Below are 23483 nucleotides of genomic sequence, written 5' to 3'. Positions count from 1 at the left end.
ATAGATCAACGATTTTTTTTTTTATCTCACCTCATACTTCAATTTCTCATTGAATCTTGACCAATCAAATGCTCTCTAGAATCTGGCATGCCCCGCTCCCTTCAAGAAGCTTCTCATTTGATGTGCTTGATCTCTGCTGCTCTCACTGGCAGAGCTGTGGTAAAAAAAATAATCTCTAGTTGGCTGTTTTTGTAAAGGGGAGGAGCTACTCTATGTCCCACCTTCTCTACATTTTTCTGTTTCATTACATCAAACATCGAATAACAATTGCACATTTCAAAGCACCTCACAAGACCTTTAAGTGTAAATTCCCAATGAAAAACAGGCAGATCGAAACAAAACATAGACTGTTACATCACACATGGGAGCATTAATATACACGTCCCAGCCTGCGTTTGATTGGCCAAAAGTTTGCTAGTGAGACTACAACAATGATCCTTTTCTTTGCTTATTTGTAAGTTTATTCATTCATTCATTTTTTTTAGCTTAGTCCCTTTATTAATCAGGGGTCACCACAACAGAATGAACTTATCCAGCATATGTTTTACACAGTGGATGTCCTTTAAGCTGCAACCCAGTCCTGGAAAACATCCATGCACACTCATTCACACACATACTCTAAACTCCAATTTAGTTTATTCAATTCACCTATAGTGCATGGACTGTAGGGTAAACCAGAGCACCCGGAGGAAACCCACCCTAACACGGGAAGGAAATGCAAACTCCACACAGAAATGCCAACTGACCCAGCTGGGACTGATGACCTTCATGGCCAATCAATTCTGTTGAGCATGTGAACACAATGGCAAATCAGCGCTGTTTAAGAACACACTCAACAGCGCTCAAATGTTAGCAGGAAATGGACGTTTTTAACATTCCAATGTCGATTGGTACCGAATTTCTGTATCGTGACAACCCTGCTTCTTACGTCTTTATTTTATGCCACCCCGACGATGCTTTAGGCCGAAGTTTGAAGTTACTTTCTTCTGTTGAACACAAAAGAAAATGTTTTGAAGAATGTTGAATCATTGGTTTTATTTGATTTTTTTAATAGAAGTCAATGGTTACCGGTTTCCAGCATTCTTCAAAATATCTTCTTTTGTCTTCAACAGAAAAAAGAAACTTATAAAGTTCTGTAACCACTTGAGGATGAGTAAATTGTGAGTCATTTATTTATTACTTTATTTATTGGGGTGAACTATCGCTTTAATAGGAATTCTCTATCAGTGGAAGCAAAATTAATTACGCTCTTTCCAGTCGTACAAACACACCTAAACCGTCATCCACAATGAATTAATAAAAAAGTATAATTCCTGTTGAGAGCTTCAGCCCGGATGGAAACAGTCTTTAAAATGATTGGCCTGATGAATTCTTAATTGCTTCATTTTAGCTTATGTTAATGGCGACTAATTGATGATTACAGCCATTAGTCCAAAGCCGTCCCACTGTGAAGCCTGTTTCTCTGTTGTTTCCAGGGGGCGAAGAGCCATTAGCGGGATCCTAGCGCTCTATAGATCCTAATGAAAGCCTTTAGCAGACACACTTAGAGAAAATTATACTCCAGCCTGGATCTGCTTTGATATTAGAGTCAATATTTACACAGAGTCACAATGTTCAGCCCTCTATTGCCATGTCATGAGGTAATGGTTCATCTTTTGTGTCTTTCATATAGGGCTCGGGGTGTAGTGCTTTAAGCAAATATGTGTGATATGTCAACACTGATGGACTATGTGTACTGATTTGTCTTTATAGATGGGGTAAACACTTGCCTGGCACAAGTAAAAAATAAATAAATAAATTATCTCTGCCCAATAGCTTCATTATATATTTTTGTAATCCTAATTTGGAAGGTGAATATTTGACCATTATGCCCCATTCACATGGGGCGTCAGCGTCAATGCCTCCCATTCACTTTGAATGGGTCACGTCAAGCATGCCGAACTGAACTGTGTGTCAGTCTGCACCGCTTTAGTGGCGTTGCTTGCTGCAGAAGGTGGACATTTCTCAACATTTCAAGCACCAATTAAAGTGTCAGCCAATCGATCGTTTTATGCAAATTCCACAGCTCAGACAGTAGCCGATTGAGCACTTGTTTCATCAGCCCCAACTTTAGACACGCCCTCCGTCAAGAGTTGACTCTGAAGCCCTGTGTGAATCGGGCAATAACCCTCTCGAGGCAGGCGTTGCAGATTTGCAACAGTTAAAAATTAACTACATTATTACTCCAGATACATATTTTATGAGTTTTTTTACTCAGAAGTACCACTGCAGGGCTTGGTTGTCCATTAGCAACAAACAGTTTCCCCACTTACTCACCAGATGACACAAAAGTTTCTTGGAGTACCACATGACAAAGTGACTTGGAAACATGACCTACTCAGTGAGGATTTGAGATATTGGATTTGGATCCCATATTGCCACTGAAAAACTATTTGTTACATTGTTTGTATATAAAAAGTTATTGTTCATATCATATTCAGTCATCAGTGTCTAATTACCACACTGGGCCAATGTTGCAAATCTGCAACATCCCAGAATGCCTTGCATGTGAAGGTCTCTCTAAAAAAAAGTCAGGATTCTATTGTACTACCCCTATACTACTATATATGTAAATTTTCTCCAAATATTAGAATTTTCCTGTTTCTAAAACTTAATTTGAGCCTGAGAGGGATAATAATTTTAATCAAGTGAAACTGGGCATATATCGTGCATATTTTAGTAGATAACAAATAGATTAAATTAAATACAAATGTTTACTTCTATTTTACTCTGTTCTGCTCCGTTTATTATTTTGTGTTTCTAATTATTTATTTTCTTCCATTATTTAACTGCTTTTTATAAACCGGCACACTATTCTGCCACAGACCACAAAATAAAAATAAAATAAAACTCTACTAAAAAAATATATTTTTTCCAACTAAGTTTGTATTTTTGCTTAAATTACAAATGCATATTTTACAATTCCGATCTACAAACTCAAAATCATTAGTTTGTCTTACAATTATACAAATAAGTTCTGAGAATACAAAGCCAGATTTATAAAATTTAGATTTAAACTCTAAATAAATTGTCCCCTCTTAATTCTGAGTTTATATCTTTAAGTTATTTTTTCCTCTAAATTGTAGAACAAATGTCAGAATTGGCTTTAATATTCTGTGCTAGAGACAAACCTTAATATAAGTTGAGTAAACAAAAAAATGAGAAGAAACTAAATAATTACGGATACCAAACAATAAATAGAATAGAATAAGTTCATATGCATGAAGGAGCATTTCAAAACAAAACACATTCAGTATTTTATACTAATAATAAGAATATTTATGTTTGGTAACATAATACCAACAAGTAGAAATATGTGAAAGAAAGCCTGTGTTGGTGTGTTTGTTGTTGTTGTGAGTGTGATATGCCTTAAGCAGTTTCACACTTGCCATCAGCACCTGCTTTTAGTTTCCCAACCTGCTTTGACAACTCCAAAAACTTGTAGTAAACCTATTTTTGAATATCTTTTTGGCTCAGTCAATCAGGTTTCCTTTGCTTATTGAATTGCTAAATTGATTTCCAGTAATCACTTCAGGTGGATTTTTATTTATAGCCCTCATTAGACATTTTGACACATTTTTAATATATATATTCATTGATCTGATCTGTTCCATATAATGCACGTTTTTTATTTGGATGCAAGTTAAAATAAAGTAATTTTTTCAGGGTAATATTGATGTTGTATTATTAGAAATGAATGAATATTTTTTAGAAAAGTGAACAGTTTTTGAGTGAAGATGAGTTGACAAATGAATTCAATATAATCCCATTAATTCCTATAGGATTAAAACAGGCAATTCTCAGATTGTAAAGTTTGTTAAAAATTTTATTAATATTAATAATAAACATAGATTGTAAAAAGTCTTATGAAATAATGTTTATTTGATTCCAAATGGCAAACACATTGCAAATAACAAAAATAAATAGTTATCACATGTGAGTGTATTATTAGCTGGGTTTCCATCACCCTATATGTTAATGATAGCATGTCAAAGGGACTAAGCCGAAAAGAAAAAGAATGAATGAAGATATTCATATAAACTTACACTTAAACTTCTTCTGAGCTCTGGCACATTTTCGTCTGGCAAATTTGTGGGGTCTCGCCTCTCGTTAGCATTACTGTCATCGCGAGACAATCCTTTCTGAAAAATTATTGAGAAGAACACACGCATCTTCAAATTTGAGCAATCAATGTTTGCACAGAAACAAAAACAAAGATATTTTAAAGTAGGTTGAAAATCTTTTTCCCCCTAATTTGCTTGCCAATGGCTACCAGGGCTTGTAACATGTTAAAACAACACATATTATTCTTTTGTGAGTGACGTAAAGCATATGCTTCGTGTAACAAGTGATGGATAAGTTGGCGGTTCATTCCACGGTGGCAACACCAGATTATTAATGATAGTATCGTATGAGAAACGGTAATGGAAATGCAAAATTTTGAATAAAAATCCCTTAATTTGCACAAACGCTTTTTTTAAAATGCTGTCGACTCACAGCAAGAAGGTCGCTGGGTCGCTGGTTCGAGCCTCGGCTCAGTTGCCGTTTCTGTGTGGAGTTTGCATGTTCTCCCTGCATTCGCGTGGGTTTCCCCAAAGTCCAAAGACATGCGGTACAGGTGAATTGGGTTGGCTAAATTGTTTGTAGTGTATGAGTGTGTGTGAATGTGTGTGTGGATGTTTCCCAGAGATGGGTTGTGGCTGTAAGGGCATCCAGTGCGTAAAAACTTGTTGGATAAGTTGGCAGTTCATTCCGCTGTGGCGACCCTGGATTAATAAAGGGACTAAGCCGACAAGAAAATGAATGAATGAATGTTTATGCGAAAAATGGGCGGTTTTGCTGAATAAACTCTAACATACTGTAGCGAACATTACACCCGCATTTCTAGCCATCAGTCTCTATTATGCTTGCCTTGTTTACTGTTGGTTGCTAGGTTACCAATACTACAGTCAGCTGCCCTAACAAGTTGACGCAATTTCACCTAATTTCCATTTGGGAATTTTTTGTCTGTGAAATAATTAATTTTTTAGAAACTTTAAAATATTTACTTCACATTAGGATGGAAATGCAGTTATTAAACGGAAAGTTTACCCAAAAAACATCATTTACTTACCTCTGAGTGATTCTATATTGAGTTTTTGTGTTCAGGACGAAAAAATATATGTATTATGAGAAATGTTTGAAACTGTTAACTATTGAAGAATGAATATAAAACATATTTGGAACAAGTGAAGGGGATGTAATTCAATTCAGGTTTATTTGTATAGCGCTTTTCACAATAATTATTTCAAAGCAGCTTTACAAAAGGCTATTGCTATTCTATGGTTATTCCAGAGTCTAGGAGCCATATATGAAAAGGCTCGACCTCCTTTAGTGGACTTTGCTATTCTAGGTACTACCAGAAGCCCCGAGTTTTGAGATCTTAAAGAGTGGGTTGGATTGTAGCGAGACAGAAGGTTGGTTAGATAAAAGGGAGCCAGACTATTTAAAGCTTTATAGCTATTGATTTTCATAGCAGAAAAACAAAAGAATAAAAGTCAATAGCTACAAGTTTTTAGCTAAATATATTTTTTGGTGTGTTCAAGAGAATCTAAAACATATTTGGAACAAGTGCAGGGGGTGTAATTCAATTCAATTCAGCTTTATTTGTATAGTGCTATATGTGTATATAGAAGAGAAGACCTTCTTTAGTGGACTTTGTTATTCTGGGTACTGGGCTTTAAGTTTTGAGATCTTAAAGAGTGTGTTGGATTGTAGCGAGACAGAAGGGGGGTTAGATAAACAAGAACTAGACTATTTAAAGCTTTATAGGTAAGAAGCAATATTTAATAATTATTAAGGAACTTGATGTGATGTAAATGACAAAAGTTACGTCAATGACATAATTTTCGTTTTTTGGTGAAAACATGAAGCCAATTATATGAAAAGTGTATAATTTAGGCATGCTGTTTGCTAGTTATCTGCATTTTCTGGGTTGTTGGCATTGCTGTGTTTGTATTGCTGACCCAAACCAGTTAAAAACCTCAAATACTGAATTTGAAAATAAGTTTTGTTGGCATGTACCCTATAATAAGCAGTGATTCTCATTTGAACAGTTTCATAAACTGCTCATAAAACACATTAAAGCTGCATTGAGTGGTCCTGAGGTCATATGTCATGCAAACAGGGTGATGACAGGTAGTGGAGAACAGAGATTAGTTTGATCTCTGGAGATCTCATTGATTTCCGCGTCACCGTTTGAAAGGTCAGTGTGGAGAAAAGCCACTAAATTGACAGAAAACATCACGGGACAGATTAAACTCCAGTTCCAGAACCACAAGTGGCTTTTTATTGTTTCTTTATAGAGTAAAAATCTTAGCTGTTTATTGCAGCAAGAGATGAAGTTGAGTTTGTGCTAATGCAAGGTGGAGATGGAGTTGCTATGGTGACCATGATGCATGAATCTTAAGACACAGCATGCGAATAGGGTATAAAAAACACAGTAACATTTATGACTATACTCCTTCAGCAGTGCTGCCAGATTGGGCAGTTTTAAATTTGATTGTGCGGGTAAAAACTGGCATTGGCAGGGTGGCAAAATTTGAGCAGTCTTGAAACGTAACTTCAAACCAGTGCATAGTGCAAACCAAGGAGGAGATGAAGGAAAGTTGAATCAAAATCAAAATCTAACTCCAAGACAAATCTGACTCCCCATCACGCAGCGCCTGCAGTTAAACTCACATCGGTTTATTTTTGACACTATAATTTTATCCACAATTGACAGCAAGAACAAGCGTTGTCTGATTGACAAGCAGCACCTAATTATGTTTAAATCAATTTATAACACCACATAGGACAAATTTTTACCCCATTTCAAAAGTAAAACATACTTGAATGGGTAACACTTTACAATAAGGTTCATTAGTTAATGCATTTACTAACATGAACTAATCATGAACAACACATGTACAGCATTTATTAATCATAATTTAACATTTACTTAAGCATTATTAACATCCAAGTCCATGCATTAGTTAATGCACCATGAGTTAACATGAACTAACAATGAACTATTGTATTTTCATTAACTAACGTTAACTAACATGAACAAATACAGTAGTAGATGTATTGTTCCTCTTTTGTTCTTGTTAGTAAATGCAATAATTAACATTAACAAATGAACCTTATTGTTAAGTGTGACCCTTTAAAGAGTAGTGTAAGTGTGTGGGTGAGAAGGGGCAGTGTTTCATTATGATTATGTTGTGGTTATGTGACTGCTGGGGTTGGTTACTGTATGTTTAAAATACAATTAAATTAAATATTCGTCTAATATTTTGTGCGTTTTGGTGGTTTTGGACGTTTTTTGTGCTGGAAAAAGTCAGCTATATCTGGCAACACTGTCCCCGGTTGATTGCTTTATTTGTTTTATTTAATATGCAACGATTTGCATACATTTAAAACACTGGATGAAGTCAGGTTAAAAAACAAATCTTGTTTCTTTTTTGATATATATCTAAGGGTTTTACAAAGGGGGTTTTGGACATCTTTTTATCACAACTTATTACAACATTACAACTTTTTGTAGAATAAAATGTAATGTCAAAAAACTCTGTGAGCAAATCCCTTTATTAAATTTGTCAGTATATAGATATGAATAAAACTTGCTGTTTGTAAGTGTTGCTGAAGTGGAAATTCTTGGCTTAGTGCCGAAGAAATAAAACAATTTTTATAAAATTTACAAAGAAATTTTATTTTAACTGAACTCTATGGAAATACAACAAATTTGCACACACAGACAAAGAAATGAATGAAGTTTCATATGTAAAGCACTTAAAATAATATGTGGGATGTTTTCTTTATATTAGACTGAAATGGAAACTGCAAATTTAAATTAACAGACATGAAAAAATATTTTTTGCCCACTGTGTCTTATATTAAAATAAAAGAGATAAAGCTTTGAGAGATGCGTGTTTGTGTACATTGGACCAAATGTCCCCACAAGTATAGCAATGCCAGTATATTTTGACCTTGTGGGGACATTCGTTGGTCCCCATGAGGGAAAAAAAGCGAACAAATCATTCATTCATTCATTTTTCTTTGGCTCAGTCTCTATTTCAGAGGTGCCCACAGCAGAATGAACCACCAACTATTCCAGCAAATGTTTTACACAGCGAATGTCCTTCCAGCTGTAACCCAATATTGATAAACACCCATGCACAATCGTCAACGACCTATTTAGCTCCTCAAATTCCCCTTTAGCGCATGTCTTTGGACTGTGAAAGCACCCCTGAAGGAAACCTACACTAAGACCGGGAGAACATGCAAACTCCACACTGAATTGCCAACTGTGCCAGCCGGGACTCGAACCAGCAACATTCATGCTGTGAGGCGACAGTGCAAACCACTGAGCCTCTGTGCCACCCTGCTAATAAATCACACACTCAAAAATGATTTGCTGCTCGTTCAAACTACTGATTGGAAATTAGATAAATCAACTCTTGAGTTATTTTGGGATCAACTTAATTGATTTATGTTGTAAGAATGGGTTTTAAACCACAGCGGTTCGAACTGTAGTTCTGCCGAGTGACTAAAACGTTATCAGTATTGATGGTAAAAAACTGTACATTTTTCTGTACATCATTCTTCTGCAATCTCATACCAAAAACGGAAGTAAGGGCAGTATTAATAGCTATAAATGGGGGAGAGCGTTGATATTATGTGATTGTATTGTATTGCAATATGAAACAATTAAGTGTTGATGTTAAATCAAAAGTAATTCACAAATTCTTGAAAATGAGATGATTTAATGACAGTAATTCTCTACGGTTACAACTGAATTAATTACAAAATAACTGTATAAAATTATAAAATATGAAATGATAAAACATATGATAGAAATTGTACCCAGCTTAAACGTAAAAATAAAGTTACCAGAGGTAGAAGGAGAGACACAGGGGGAGGGAGAGAGAGACAAAGAGAGCAGGTCCAGAACTTAGCCTGATTGCAGTGGAGTTAGAGAAGATAGACTTCAGAGCAGGAGATGAGCAGAGCAGGAAAAGACAGGCTAGGAAAAGAGACAGAGCAGAGTTTTACACCTGTTTTGTATCTTTCTTGACCATTTGACTAAAGCATAAATGCTGAAACATTTAAACTGACCGATCAACATGTGACCACATTGTAGAACCCCCAAAGTCCACAAATCAGGACCTGGGGCCTCATATATGAAGACTTGCGTTGAAATCATACTAAAACATTGCTTACGTGCAAAGCTGTAAATGTGCGTACGCAGTAAAAAATTCAGATGTATGAAGCACTGCGTACGCATAATCCCACGCATATTCTCTTTGTACATCTGAATTAACGTGAAACTGAGCGTTGTTTGTCGTTGGAATGAGCTAGTTGAGTGATTTCCATCCGTTTGATCGGCAGAGATAACAAAGTTAAAGAGGGAGGACAGCATCAGTGTGAGTGGCGTAGCCGGTGACACACATGGCATCATGTTTTGACACTGTCATTCAAGAACGCAGTTCGAATCCAGCGTCTGATGAACTCATTCTTCTTTTTCCCCCGCTACATATCAGATTTTGTCTACTCTTCCATCATGAGGAACACAAGTAGGAATTTGAGCATAACATATTATTTGCACATTTATTGAATGGAAATGTTTCTGATCCACATATGCAAATTTGTCTTCAGATGGCGCCTTTATAGCAATGTGTGTGCAGTTCCAATTACAATGGGAAAACCAGCGATCACTGCAAGTTGCGCTTTAATGTTTGGCTGGTCAACTGTATACTATGGAAACCTTACATACCTGCTAGACATGCGGATGATCTCGTCCCATACAGCTGTCAGCTGCCATTGCACGGCTCAAAAATACTTTGTAGTGTGCAATTTAACACAACTGCCTCTAGGAGTCGCCAATGGAAATAAAACAAACACACACAAGAATGTACGTACGTAGTTGGCGTGGAACAACGCACATTCTCACGTTCATTTCATCGTTAGTAAATCCAAACATAAGCGATTTTGAGCATAAAACCTGGCATACGCAAAGTTTTTGTGCATATGCAGCGTTGATACATGAGGCCCCTGATCTTATCAGTATCTGCCTTTGGAGTCAGTATGGACCTTCTTGAGTCAAAAAGACATGTTTTGTCAAATAAACAAATGCATATGATAATTTAGCCTCTTACAATGTTCAATCCACTTAAATTGATAAAAACAGATAACTTAATCGATTTCTGTTGTGACAACATGAATGAACTGAATGAAACCTGGCATTTTTTAAGTGTACACAATTAAGTATTTTAAACAAGGAAAAAATGCAGATTTTTCCTATTAGGTTTGGGAGTAGTGGTAGGGTTGAGGTTGAAAGAATATACGTTCAGTATAAAAATCATTTTGTATGTCTGAGGGAAGTCCCCATAAATATACAGTTGAAGTCAGAATTATTAGCCCCCCTGAATTATTAGCACCCCTGTTTATTTTTTCCCCAATTTCTGTTTAATGGAGGAAGATTGTTTCAGCACATTTCTAAGCATAATAGTTTTAAAAACCTATTTCTAATAACTGATTTATTTTATCTTTGCCATGATGACAGTAAATAATATTTTACTTGATATTTTTCAAGACACTTCTATACAGCTTAAAGTGACGTTTAAAGGCTTAACTAGGTTAATAAGGTGAACTAGGCAGGTTAGGGTAATTAGGCAAGTTATTCTATTTCGATGGTTTGTTCTGTAGACTAGCAAAAAAAAAAAAAATTAGCTTAAAGGAGCTAATAATTTTTTCCCAAAAATGGTTTTTAAAAAATCAAAAACTGCTTTTATTCTAGCTGAAATAAAACAAATAAGACTTTCTCCAGAAGAAAAAATATTATCAGACATACTGTGATAATTTCCTTGCTCTGTTAAACATCATTTGGGAAATATTTCAATTAGAAAAAAAAATCAAAAGGGGGCAAATAATTCTGACTTCAACTTTATATACATGTGTCTGTACGCATTAGATAGATGCTTCAAAAATAAATAAATAAATAAATAAATAAATAAACTGCAGTTGTAAGTTATTTACACATTTGTGACTCTTGAATGAAGTGAAGTGATACGCTAAAGTCCCAGAAGTGTAATTGAGAGAGATGTATCTGTCATGACGGCTACGCATGTTTCTCTTCATATTTTAATTGATTCTGAGAGATCAGACTTGTGACAGTGAGGAAATCTCTCAGATATCTGAGAATCGGGGTTGGGACTCTTGGGACACAAGATGAGAGGAACTGTGTGTGTGTGTGTGTCAGGTTGTGAGAATGATGGCATTAATGAGAGGCAGAAGCTCTGTTCTAAATCCTAGTGATCTGACTTACTGCCCTACATAGTGAACATCTATCTATGTTAGATGGATCCTCTCGTGACTAATTTGGAAACAGCTGCAGCAAGTAATGCTCCACTAGACCTGTGCATAATGAAATTGATATACTGTATGTACATATTGTATGGATGAAATTAAAAGTCTATTTTTTATATTATTCTCTATCAGTCATTTTGTGATGTAGAAACAAAAATTTGGGTGTCGCTTATACCTGTGAACTTATATGGTAACTAGATGTGTAAATAGTTTGTAGCTACAGTGTATGTACATACAGGTACATAGTATTTACTTGTGTAGTAGTGGTGTGACTACACACATGTAACAACACACAATAGTATGTGTATGTTCAAATGTGTAACAGGGCATTAATAACACAATCTTTGGTAAACTACCCCTTTAATGTGAATTACTGATGTGATTCTAGAATTTACCTTAAAAAAACATATAAACGTAAGGCATGTATATATTTCTAAATACACTTGTCTTTTTTTGCCTGAACAGTTAAACAGTTGTAGGTTTTATATATTACAGAGTAATTTGTGACCATTTTACACTTTATATTGAGTGGACAGTTCCTGAGGATTAACCCTGTAATTACACTTATATCACAAGGTGAAACATGATGCAGCGTTAGTTCTGCCATTCTTATTCTAATACAGTGTTCAGAAGTACATGGAAGTACATATTGTTGTTACACAATGCACTTATGTAATGTTTGTTACAGACATGTACTTTTTTAGTGTTGTTACCAATGTCCTGTTACACAATAGTATGTGTAACATTTGTTACACATACTATTCAGTTTGTTACATGTGTGTAGTTACACCAGTAAATACTATGTACCAGTGTGATACATAAACTGTAGTTACATAATACTTACACATCTAGTTACCATGTAAGTTCACAGGTATAAGCGACTATAAAGTGGGACCAAAACTAGTTTGTTTATTGTAATACTTTTATATCATTGGGATGATCACTATCTTTAATGGGAATGCAGGCAGAAACATGAATGACAGCATGACAAGAAAGTTGCACACTGTGAAAAATCAGTAACTTTATGGCTGGGGGTGCCGGAAATAAACCGTAAAATAACGGCCGTTAAATTACAGAAATTTACTGTAAAATAACAGAGGTGGAATTACAAAAATTTAAATTTAAGGAACTTTCTGTAATTTAATGTTCGTTATTTTATGGCAAATTTCTGTAATTTAACAGCCGTTATTTTACGGTTTATTTCCGGCACTCCAGCTGCTAGAAATAAACCGTAAAATTACGGATTTTTTTTACAGTGTAGGCTTAAAAGTACAATGTTTACATTTACATACATATTTTATGTTGGGCCTGTAATCATTAGTTTTTAAAAAGTGTTTTTAATTTGTCATTTATATAAATTTGACAATTTTACGTCCATTAACATTATCCCTGAAGTCCCAAATAAAGTGAGAAAAATAATCACATACAAAAGAGTACAATCCTTTGTATATATTGTTACGTCTGTGATGGGAAATTATAAAATGGAGATCCAAAGGCAGTCCAGTGGGTATGTTGTGAAGTGCAGAAAATCAGGAATGAAGAAATAATAATAATAAAAAAACAAGCTAAAGGATAACAAAACCAAACGTGGGCACACACAGACATCACAGGGGTAACTAAGAAAACTACTGACTATGAAGTACTAACAGAACCGGGTATAAATACACAAAGAAACAATTAACTAAACAAGCTGACAGGGTGGAGACAATTAATTTCTTAGACAACTAATAAGGAACACATGAGAACTAACGTGAAGGGGTGTGACATGAATAAACCAACTGAAACAAAAGTTTTTGTTTTTTTTGAAACACAGCCAGGGTTACATACAGTATATATCAAATTCAGAAAATGTTGTGTATCATGATATAAATCGTTATCAGGACATGAGATGACAAATCTTTTTATTATTAGAGTTTTTTTTTTGTTATATATTGTTTAAGACATATTGTACACAGATATTGGGTAAAATAGTGTATTTGATTTAGATTTTTTTATAAGATAATAGAAGAATATAAATATTTAAGAATGTAAGTATAATTACTTAATATAGTTTTGCTCTTTAGCTTGTTGTTAATGCAGGAAATTGAATTTAAGTATTATATTAATAATGTAGTTGGATTGTGACGCAGTGGCGTAGTAGCTATGGCCCCTACAGTCCAAATGCACGCGGTACAGGTGAATTGGGTAGGCTGAATTGTCCGTAGTGTATGAGTGTGTGAATGTGTGTGTGAATATTTCCCAGATATGGGTTGCAGCTGAAAGGGCATCCACTTCGTAAAACATATGCTAGATGAGTTGGTGGTTCATTCCGCTGTGGCAACCCTAGATTAATAAAGGGACTAAGCTGAAAAGAAAATGAATGAATGAATGAATGAATGTTGGATTGTTTAATACATCCTACATTTTTATAAAATCTGAAAAAAGTCAGAGTGGTACAGTGGCTCAGTGATTAGCTCTGACACCTTACAGCAAGAGAGTCGCTGGTTTGAATACCGGCTGGGTCAGTTGTCATTTCTGTATGGAGTTTGCATGTTCTCCCTGTGTTGGTTCCCTCCTAGTGCTTCGAGTGTGTGTGTGTGAATGTGAGAGTGTATGGGTGTTTCTCAGTACTGGGATGCACCTAGAAGGTGCATAAAACATATGCCAAAATAGTTGGCGGTTCACTGATGAATTAAGTACTAAGCCGATGGAAAATAAATGAATGAATGAAAAAAAAAGTCATTGGACTTTATATTAAAGTAGTATTTCATATGAACGTCACTATTTTTATTAAAGATGACAATTTATGTGTATCCATAAATATATAATGCTGCTAATGTAATTGTATAACATTTTTAATGTATTACTGTTCAATTATTTGTTCAACATCTCTCTGTAGGTCTTGGTACAGAATGTTAAATTTCTATCAGACCAAGTGTCCTTTTCTCAGTTAGCTGTAATTTTAAAGATGAGTGGAAGGAGAATTTATTAAAGCGTCAAGGTGGCGCAGTGGGTTGCAGGATCGCCTCACAGCAAGTAGGTCGCTGGTTTGAGTCCCAGCTGAACTAGCTAAGATTGTGTGTGGAGTTTGCATGTTCTCCCCTTGTTCATTTCCTCTGGGTGCACCGGTTTCCCCCACAGTGCAAAGACATGTTGTACAGGTGAATTGAATAAGCTAAGTGTATGAGTGTGAATGCAAGAGTGTATGGGTGTTTCCTAGTGTTGGGTTGGGGCTGGACATCCGCTCATTCGATGACATCCGCTAAAACAAATGCTGGATAAGTTGGCAGTTCATTCTGCTGTGGCGACTCCTCATGAATAGAGACTAAGCCGAAAAGAAAATGAATAGAGGCTAATAATGCTTGTAGTTGTTTATCACACACTCAAAATGCAGCAACCTTTTCTCAAGTACAAACTCCTACAGTCTATAAACACACACACACACAGAGAGTGAGGCTTTCCTGCAGGGGTGGGGGATGCTCTGACGTTGAGTGTGTGTGTGTGAGTGTGTCCACGGGTGTGCGCCCAGAGCTGCGCTCATTGCTCGGTGAGCGTGCACCGGTTTGGATACGTTACCGGAGCGAGGATGTCTGAGTGAAAGGATTGTGGGTATTCTGAGGAATGAGCAGAAGACATGGAAGGGCTGCTTTCTCCCATGCGCACACGGGTAAGTGCTGTGGTTGCTGGGGGATACAGGAAAAATGCTAGAGAGAGAGAGAGTGCCGGTAAAAACATGCGTTTATAATGTCCCGTTCTGCCTGGAGACAGCAATATAAGGACAGCAAGCAACAGACCCCTGGATAAAAAGGGTCTGGTGGTTTAATTTTAGGATATATTTTTTAAGAGTGGGAGACTTCTTGCATGCGTGAGGGTGTTTTTGGTTGGAAAATTTGGATGAACAGCAAGTTGAGGTGAAGTCTAGGACAGACTTTAGTGTGTGTGTGTGTGGTTGATGCTGAATGCAAATGCAGGGAGAGGATGACAGAAACTGTAGAGTAGAAACACAATGTCAGTCGGTCATCGTTCACACATGCTGGTGTTTTTGGTCGGAAAGAGAGCTCATGTGATGGTGGAAGCAAAAAATTTGAGTTGAAATATCACAAGCTAAAATTTTGAGTTATAATAAGGTGAAGTCAAGTCTTGCTGAATGGAAATGGGAATAAAAACAGCTTTAGAAGATAAACACTGTCAGTCCATCATTGAGATGGAGGATACATTCTGAGGTAATAATTCACAAACAGCAAGTTGAGGTGAAGTCTAGGGCAGATTTCAGTGTGTGTGTGTGTGTGTGTGTGTGTGTGTGTGTGTGTGTGTGTGTGTGTGTGTGTGTGTGTGTGTGTGTGTGTGTGTACAGTATGTGCATTTGATGCTGAATGCAAATGTAGGGAGAAGATGAAAAAATCTTGTAGTGTCAGTCAATTATCTTTATCAAATAGCAGTGTTTTTGGTCAGAAAGTGAGCTGATGTGGTCATGAAAGCAAAATGTAAAGCTATAATCCACAAACAGAGAGTTAAGGTGAGGTCTAGGGCAGATTTCAGTGTGTCTGTGTTTGTGTGTGATAGTGCACTTGATGCTGAATGCAAATGTAGGAAGAGGATGAACAAATCTTGTAGTGTCAGTCAATCATCTTCCACAAATACTGGTGTTTTTGGTCAGAAAGTGAGCTGATGTGGTCATCAAAGCAAAATTTAGAGATATAATTCTGGAACAGAGAGTCGAGGTGAAGTCTAGGACAGATTTTAGTGTGTGTGTTGATGCTGAATGCGAATGTAGGGGGAGGATGAAAGAATCTTGTAGTGTCAGTCAGTCATCTTTAACAAATACTGGGGTTTTTGGTCAGGAAGTGAGCAGATGTGGTCATGAAAGATAAATGTAGAGGTATAATTCACAAACAGAGAGTTGAGGTGAAATCTTGGGCAGATTTCAGTGTGTGCGTGTGTACACTTGATGCTGAATGCAAATGTAAGAAGAGGATGAACAAATCTTGTAGTGTCAGTCAGTCCCACAAATACTGGTGTTTTTGGTCAGAATGTGAGTTCATGTGGTCATGAAAGCCAAATTTAGAGATATAGCTCACAGAGAGTTGAGGTGAAGTCTAGGACAGGCTTCAGTGTTTGTGTGTGTGAGTGTGTGTGTGTGTGTGTGTGTGTGTGTGTGTGTGTGTGTGTGTGTGTGTGTGTGTGTGTGTGTGTGTGTGTGTGTGTGTGTGTGTGTGTGTGTGTGTGTGTGTGTGTGTGTGTGTGTGTGTGTGTATGTATGCAGTTGATGCTGAATACAAATGCAGAGCAAGAATTGATTTTACCCGCTTTTGCACTATATTGACACTGGACTTGCACTATGGACTTGTTGTTAGAACTATAATTAAAATATGCAACACAACAGTTGGGTTTGTCCAGTTTTGACCAAAAATTGGGTTGAAACACCTCAACATTTTTCAAGCTTAGGGGCTGGTACACACGTCATGGTTTTGAAAAGATACCACCCCAGTGACTGCTCTCGCACCATTATTCCTGAGTGTATTGAATAAAACTCGAAGTCAGGTGATCATCGTCCACAGATGCACAAGTATAAACAGTCATTGAATTCATAAAGTTTTTCATTTGTGTCCAGTGATCCGAGTTCACCCTATGACATTTCATCTCATCTCATCTCTGGCTTTCTTTCTCTGTGTTTCTCCATCTCGCTGACGGAATGTGTGTGTGTGTGTGTGTGTGTGTGTGTGTGTGTGTGTGTGTGTGTGTGTGTGTGTGTGTATGTGTGTGTGTGTGTGTGTGTGTGTGTGTGTGTGTGTGTGTGTGTGTGTGTGTGTGTGTGTGAGTGAGTGTAGAGAATTGTTTTGAGAAGAGTGTGTGAGCTCATACTGGTTTTGCAGGCTGGTATAGCAGCGCATTGTGTGGGAGTGAGTTTATGGAAATCATAATCATACAGGTGATGCCACTGCAGTGTTGCACTTTAATGCTTTAATAAATATGTATGGGTGTGTACTGTATGAGAGTTTGTTGTTATAAGATTTTTATTAAAAAGGGTCATATTCTGGTTTTGGGGTCTCCAACAGCAGGCTGATATGCATGCAAGGTCAAAAACACTTGCATTGTCTTATAATCTGCATTTATTTTACCTAATTTTCCTAACGACTTCCAAATGAGTCGTTTGGTGATTCATTTGTTTCCAAACTCCTCCATGGCGCGATGCTAATCTGCGCTGGTTGGTCTGATGACCCAGTCTGTTGTGACTGGTAAATTGCGTTCAACGCGATGCAGAGAGAAATGCCCACAATGGCTTATCAACAATTTTAAAGTAGTCAGAGTGTATGTGTGAGCATACCTGCCAAAACTTTTACCGGGAGTCTCCCGTATTAGACCCATCTCCTCCTACCCTCCCGTTTTGTTATTCTCCCCGGAAAACTATCGTAATTTCAACCCAAGTAATTAGCATTTTGGTATAGTCTGTGAAACCCCCGGGTTGCCAACTTTGGTATTGGATCCGATTGCAGCAGCCACTCAAAACATGCTCCTTAGTACAGTTAGCCACAGTACCCAGTTCTCAATAATGTTATTAAGACACCTCACCTCACCAACAAAAGCCCCATATAGTCTTTTCTGAACCTTTCTTTAACGAACGTCTGGCACATCCCCTGTTGTAAGCATGTAGATTGCTGTAGCACTCGTCAGAAAAATGACAGGAACACAGCACAAGGCTGGGGCTGTAATGCTGAGGTATTTTTGCAAAACTAAACTTCAACCATTGACTCTTCACAGCCTCATATTTGGGTAGAGAAAATAACACTAACTTTCCCCTCACACTTCAGAGCATAACGTCTATGTGACTTTATTCAACCGGGATCTGCTGCAGTGTTTGTGTTCCTCTTTTAATATCTACCGTGTTTGTGGGTGGGGTCGGGGTTTTAAATTTCCTTGGGTCTGCACGTGCAACAAATAGGCAGGGCTTGACTTCTGTATCAATGTCACACCGACTCGGCTAAAGACTCAATACAGCAGCGATTCATTCGAACCCCAATGAGTCGACTCTTTTATAGATGAACCAATAGTTTTGAACACAGTGCACTTTCAGATTTAAGCCTTAGCTGGATATTTCACTTCACTTAGACAATGCATGGAACGTAATTTCAAAATACCATGATAGGGGCTGTTTAAATATTATTATATCTCATTGTTTATACAGTGGTGACCATGTTATTTTACACTTGCTTGTTCAATTTCTGAATATTAATACAGTTAGAGTCCCTAGAAAACCATAAAGCACTGTTTATTTATTTTGCTTGTAACTTATTATGATTTATGCAGATCCACTGGATAGAAAAAAGACTTGATCAACCCAGTCGATCTAAAGGACATCTTTCCAAATAACTGTTTAAATCAACTGTTTGTATTATATTTGTATTGCAATATTTACCGCAGTAAAACAATTCATTGTGTCATATTTATGTCAAAATATGATAAAATATTGGTAAAATTTATTATATATTAGGATAAAAGTTGTCTTCACTCTTCATACAGGACAAGTCAGCATTGGTTGGTTTGTCCTGATGCTGTTGGTTTTTTTGTTATGAGGCTATTAGCTCATGTGTGTGTGTGTGTGTGTGTTTTACACAAGACCAACAGATTGCCAGCACAGCAGGATGTTTGTTCTACTTTCTAATATAAACCATCTCAAACTGTGTGGCTTTAGGAGAATTCCATTTCAATTAATTAACACACATTCATTTCTGTGCTGCTTATGACACTGTTGACTGGTCTTCCTCATCGTGTGTGTGTGTATGTGTAGATCCACCAATGTATTGTAGTGCTGAGGCAGCAATTGTCATCGAGTCAAGTCTAGCCATGCATGAAAAAACCTGAGATGGAGGGAAAGGAAGATAAAGAGATGTCAGCAGTCTTGTTTGATGTGACCAGACAGCAAAAAATGTAATACATTATTTCTATATCTCAGTCCTCGGGGAAACATACTTTGCTGTATTAGAGGATAGCATCAGTTTCTGACAACACAGAACTCTACTAAACATCCCATTGATGCTTCAAGGATTTGTTTTCGGTCCACCTCTCTTTCACTTATATATGCAAACATTAGGGGATATGATTAGGAAGCATGACACCTCATTTTGGTTGTTCATTCATTCATTTTCCTTTTGGCTTAGTATGTATTTCTGAGGTCGCCACTGCGGAATGAACCACCAACTATTCATTCATTTTCTTTACGGCTTAGTCCTTATATTAATCCAGAGTCGCCACAGTGGAATGAACCGCTAACTATTCCAGCATATGCCCTTCCAACAGCAACCCAGTACTGGAAAACACCCATACACTCTCATACACTACCTCCAATTTAGATCATCCATTTCACCTATAGAGCATTTCTTTGGACTGTGGGGGAAACCGGAGCAACCCTCCCCCCATACTATTATGTAATTAACAATTGAAATAAAGTGTTGGAATCCAGTGTCACTGTGACACTGGCATATATATTTGAATGTGTACACGAATGCGGTTTCTAGCTTCCCCTCATTATCATCGCTCCTTCTTCATGTGTGTGAGATTGTGTTTCTCTGGCTCTGTAATGTATGTATGTAGGCCAGTGGATCAAAAACAAGAAGAAAAAAAAACCCATAAGGATCTCTGTGAGCTGACCTACACACACACACACACACACACACACACACACACACACACACACACACACACACACACACAACACACACACACAACACACACACACACACACACACACAACACACACACACACACACACACACACACACACACACACACACACACACACACACACACACACACACGCAGAGTCCATATGCTCTAACTGATGTGAAGGAGTATAGACAAGGTGATTTCTATCAGTTCTATTAGACTCAGAGTAGATCAATGAGCAGATGTTATCCTGGATTACATGTCAGAAGCTATTGAAGGGAGCTTTTGTGTTTGCAAGTAATTAGACTGCCTTTAGTTCCCTGTCATTTTGTAGAATTCTGGATTCTATTTTTCTTTTTTACATCTAAAAATTAATCAAATCAAAGCTCTTATTAAAAGGAAAAGTTCCTGCAAAAATTCCAATTCTGTGAGTGTTTTTGAAAACCTGTGTGACTTACTGTTTTTGAAACATTTAAAAAACTTTGTCAGTAAAGGTTAATAGTAAATAATATATATTTATTCATTCATTCATTTTCTTTTTGGCGTAGTCCCTTTATCAATCTGGGATCGCCACAGCGGAATGAACCGCCAACTTATCCAGCATAGGTTTTTACACAGTGGATGCCCTTTCAGCTCATACACTCTCATTTACATACATACACTACGGACAATTTTAGCTTACCCAATTCACTTATGCCACATTTCTTTGGACTGTTGGGGAAACCAAAGCACCTGGCGTTTCTGTGCAGAGTTTGCATGTTGTTCTCCCAGTGATGGGATGCAGTTGGAAGGGCATTCGCTGCGTAAACCATATGCTGGATAAGTTGGTGGTTCATTCTGCTGTGGTTTCCGCACAATTTTTATTTAAGCCTTATGCAGCTAAAAATAAATACAGCCAAGGAAAGTAAATAAAATATTATTCTAATGCACAGATTGCACTGTTATTCCTGTACGAAATGTTGTCATTCTTATTCCTTATTTTTGTATGATATATTATTTATTTATTTATTTTTTTTTTTTGAGACATATAGTTGAAGTCAAAATTATTAGCCCCCCTGATTTATAACCCAACAACCCCTCCCCCGGGTGTTTATTTATTTAGTTTTTAACACATTTAGAAACAATAGTTTTAATAAGACATTTCTAATAACTGATTTATTTTATATTTGCTATGATGACAGTAAATAATATTTGACTAGATATTTTTCGAAACAATTCTATACAGATTAACATGACATGTAAAGGCTTAACTAAGTTAATTAGGTTAACTAGACAAGTTAGGGTAATTAGGCAAGTTATTGTAAGGATGGTTTGTTCTGTAGACTATCGGAAAAAAAAATGGCTTAAAGGAGCTTATAATTTTGACCTTAAAATGGCTTTTAAAAAATTTAAAACTGCTTTTATTCTAGCCGAAATAAAACAAATAAGACTTTCTCCAGAAGAAAAAATATTATCAGACATACTGTGAAAATTTCCTTGCTCTGTTAAACATCATTTGGGAAATATTAAAAAAAAAAAAAGAAAAAAAAAGAGGGACTAATAATTCTGACTTCAACTGTATATTATATACAGTTTATATTGTGTCTTAATTTCTTCACTTTAAAATATTAGAGTAAACATCAACCTTTTTTTTTACTGATTTTACTTAATGAGAATAATAATAATATTAATAGTAGTAGTTAGGTATGCTCTGATTCCTCGGCCGGAGATTGGTATTGGCCGATAATCACATTTCACGATTTGATTGGTACTCGCTGATCTTTGTTTACAACTTTACAACCCGGGTTATACATCCATAACACTACAACACATGAGCAATGTTTCCAAACTGCATCGTCAGCAATTTTTCTTGCCCTTTTTTCTATCTGTTTTATCTATTTTGTTTTTGTACAGCTGCTTCTGAACATTAAATGCACAGGTGTCAAATCCAGTTCCTGGTGGGCCGCGGCTCTGCACAGTTTAGCTTTAACACTAATTAAACACACCTGATCAGACTAAATAAGTCCTTCAGGCTTGTTTGAAGCCTACAGGTGAGTGTGTTGAAGCGGGGTTGGAACTAAACTGTGCAGACCTGCGGCCCTCCAGGAACTGGATTTGACACCTGTAATTAAATGTATGCAACATCCTTAATTTACTCTCTTAGGTAAGGCGAGATCTCATACATAGAGGGAAAATGTGCTTATGCAATGGACAAATTATATAATGCTTGAAGCATCAGAATTGGGACTTTGTATCGGCAGATCACAACGGCAAGGAATCGGCACAAAAATCGTGATTGGAGCATCCCTAGTAGTAGTAATAATAAAAAATATATAATAATAATAATAAAATATTAATAATAACAATAATAATAAAATAAAAAAATTATAATAAATGTATGTTTGTTTTATTTTATTCCTCAACTGTAAAATTATATATCATGCATGTCTTAATTCTTGTTTTTAAAATATTACAGTAAAACATCAAGCTTTTTGGGGGGGTGGGGCTGAAAACCACAGGTCTGTAAGTAATATTTTAAGTCATTATTAAAACCAACTCAAACCCAGAGCAGAAACACAACAGTAATACAGACAATCAAACCAGTTGCATATGGCTTTACATAATGCTTTGGTCCATTTACTGTATGAGAGATTACTGGCCTATAGCACACATAAACTGTGTGCATTTGTGGCATTATTCATGTGTGTGTCTCAATAGTGAGCGGCATTACAGCTGTCCATGCTAATACTAACAGATGGAGCGATTAAGACAGAGACCCCCAAAGCAAAAAACCAAAGAGAGACACAGACAGAACGAGAGAGAGCCAAAACAGCTCCAGTCCAATCTATCCCACTGGCAAGCTCTCCATCTCTATCCCCTCATCGTTTTCCTTCCCATCTCTGTTAATGAACAGGAAAACAGCTGGTATGATATTCCAGGTCAAAGAGGGGAGGTTAACGGGTGAAACCTGTACATGACTTGGGAAACAGCTGATTGAATTACTCTACCACATAATAACCACAACAAAAAAGGGTCTCTTTCGGATCTTCTGTAAAAGAGCAAACTATTGGAGCGTAACAGGCAGGTGGTGTCCATGTTGGAAGCAAGACTGCCGACTGCATCTCCCAGCTGTCATTGCTGCAGTAACGAATCTGGGATCTGACTGGTCCTAGTGATTGAGGTCAGAGAGCAGCTAGTTTACAGACAGTTAATGAGGAAGTGATTATCAGGGTGAAGTGATGAGAGAAACCATTTGTGATACGGGATTGCTTGACTTAATTGAGAGTTTGTTTGGTTGCATTTATGTGAACTTGAATGGATATTAGGGTTTAATTTAAGTGTGCTAGTTTTAATGAACTCACCGGCCACTTTATTAGGTACACCTGTCCAACTGCTTGTTAATGCAAATTTCTAACCAGCGAACCACTTGACAGCAACTC

The 23483-nt window shown here is 36.8% G+C and overlaps 1 protein-coding gene across 12 annotated transcripts in view; it reads left to right on the top strand.

The window, feature by feature from the left end:
* Nucleotides 1-23483, top strand: part of frmd4a (FERM domain containing 4A) — a 301811-nt gene that overhangs the window by 51697 nt on the left and 226631 nt on the right. For 4 of the 12 annotated variants that reach the window (XM_087292252.1, XM_087292251.1, XM_087292262.1 and 1 more), the window contains exon 1: nt 14933-15070. The exons of the other annotated variants lie outside the window; for them this stretch is intronic. In XM_087292252.1, coding sequence (XP_087148378.1) covers nt 15038-15070 — 33 coding nt within the window. In that variant the 5' untranslated portion in view covers nt 14933-15037. Of the gene's footprint in view, nt 1-14932; nt 15071-23483 lie in introns of those variants that run through there. 12 annotated transcript variants of the gene reach the window in all.

Source organism: Danio rerio, chromosome 18, assembly GCF_052040795.2.
Source record: "Danio rerio strain M-AB ecotype USA chromosome 18, GRCz13ab, whole genome shotgun sequence".
Taxonomy (NCBI): Eukaryota; Metazoa; Chordata; class Actinopteri; order Cypriniformes; family Danionidae; genus Danio; species Danio rerio.
This window is presented reverse-complemented; position numbering and strand designations above follow the sequence as displayed.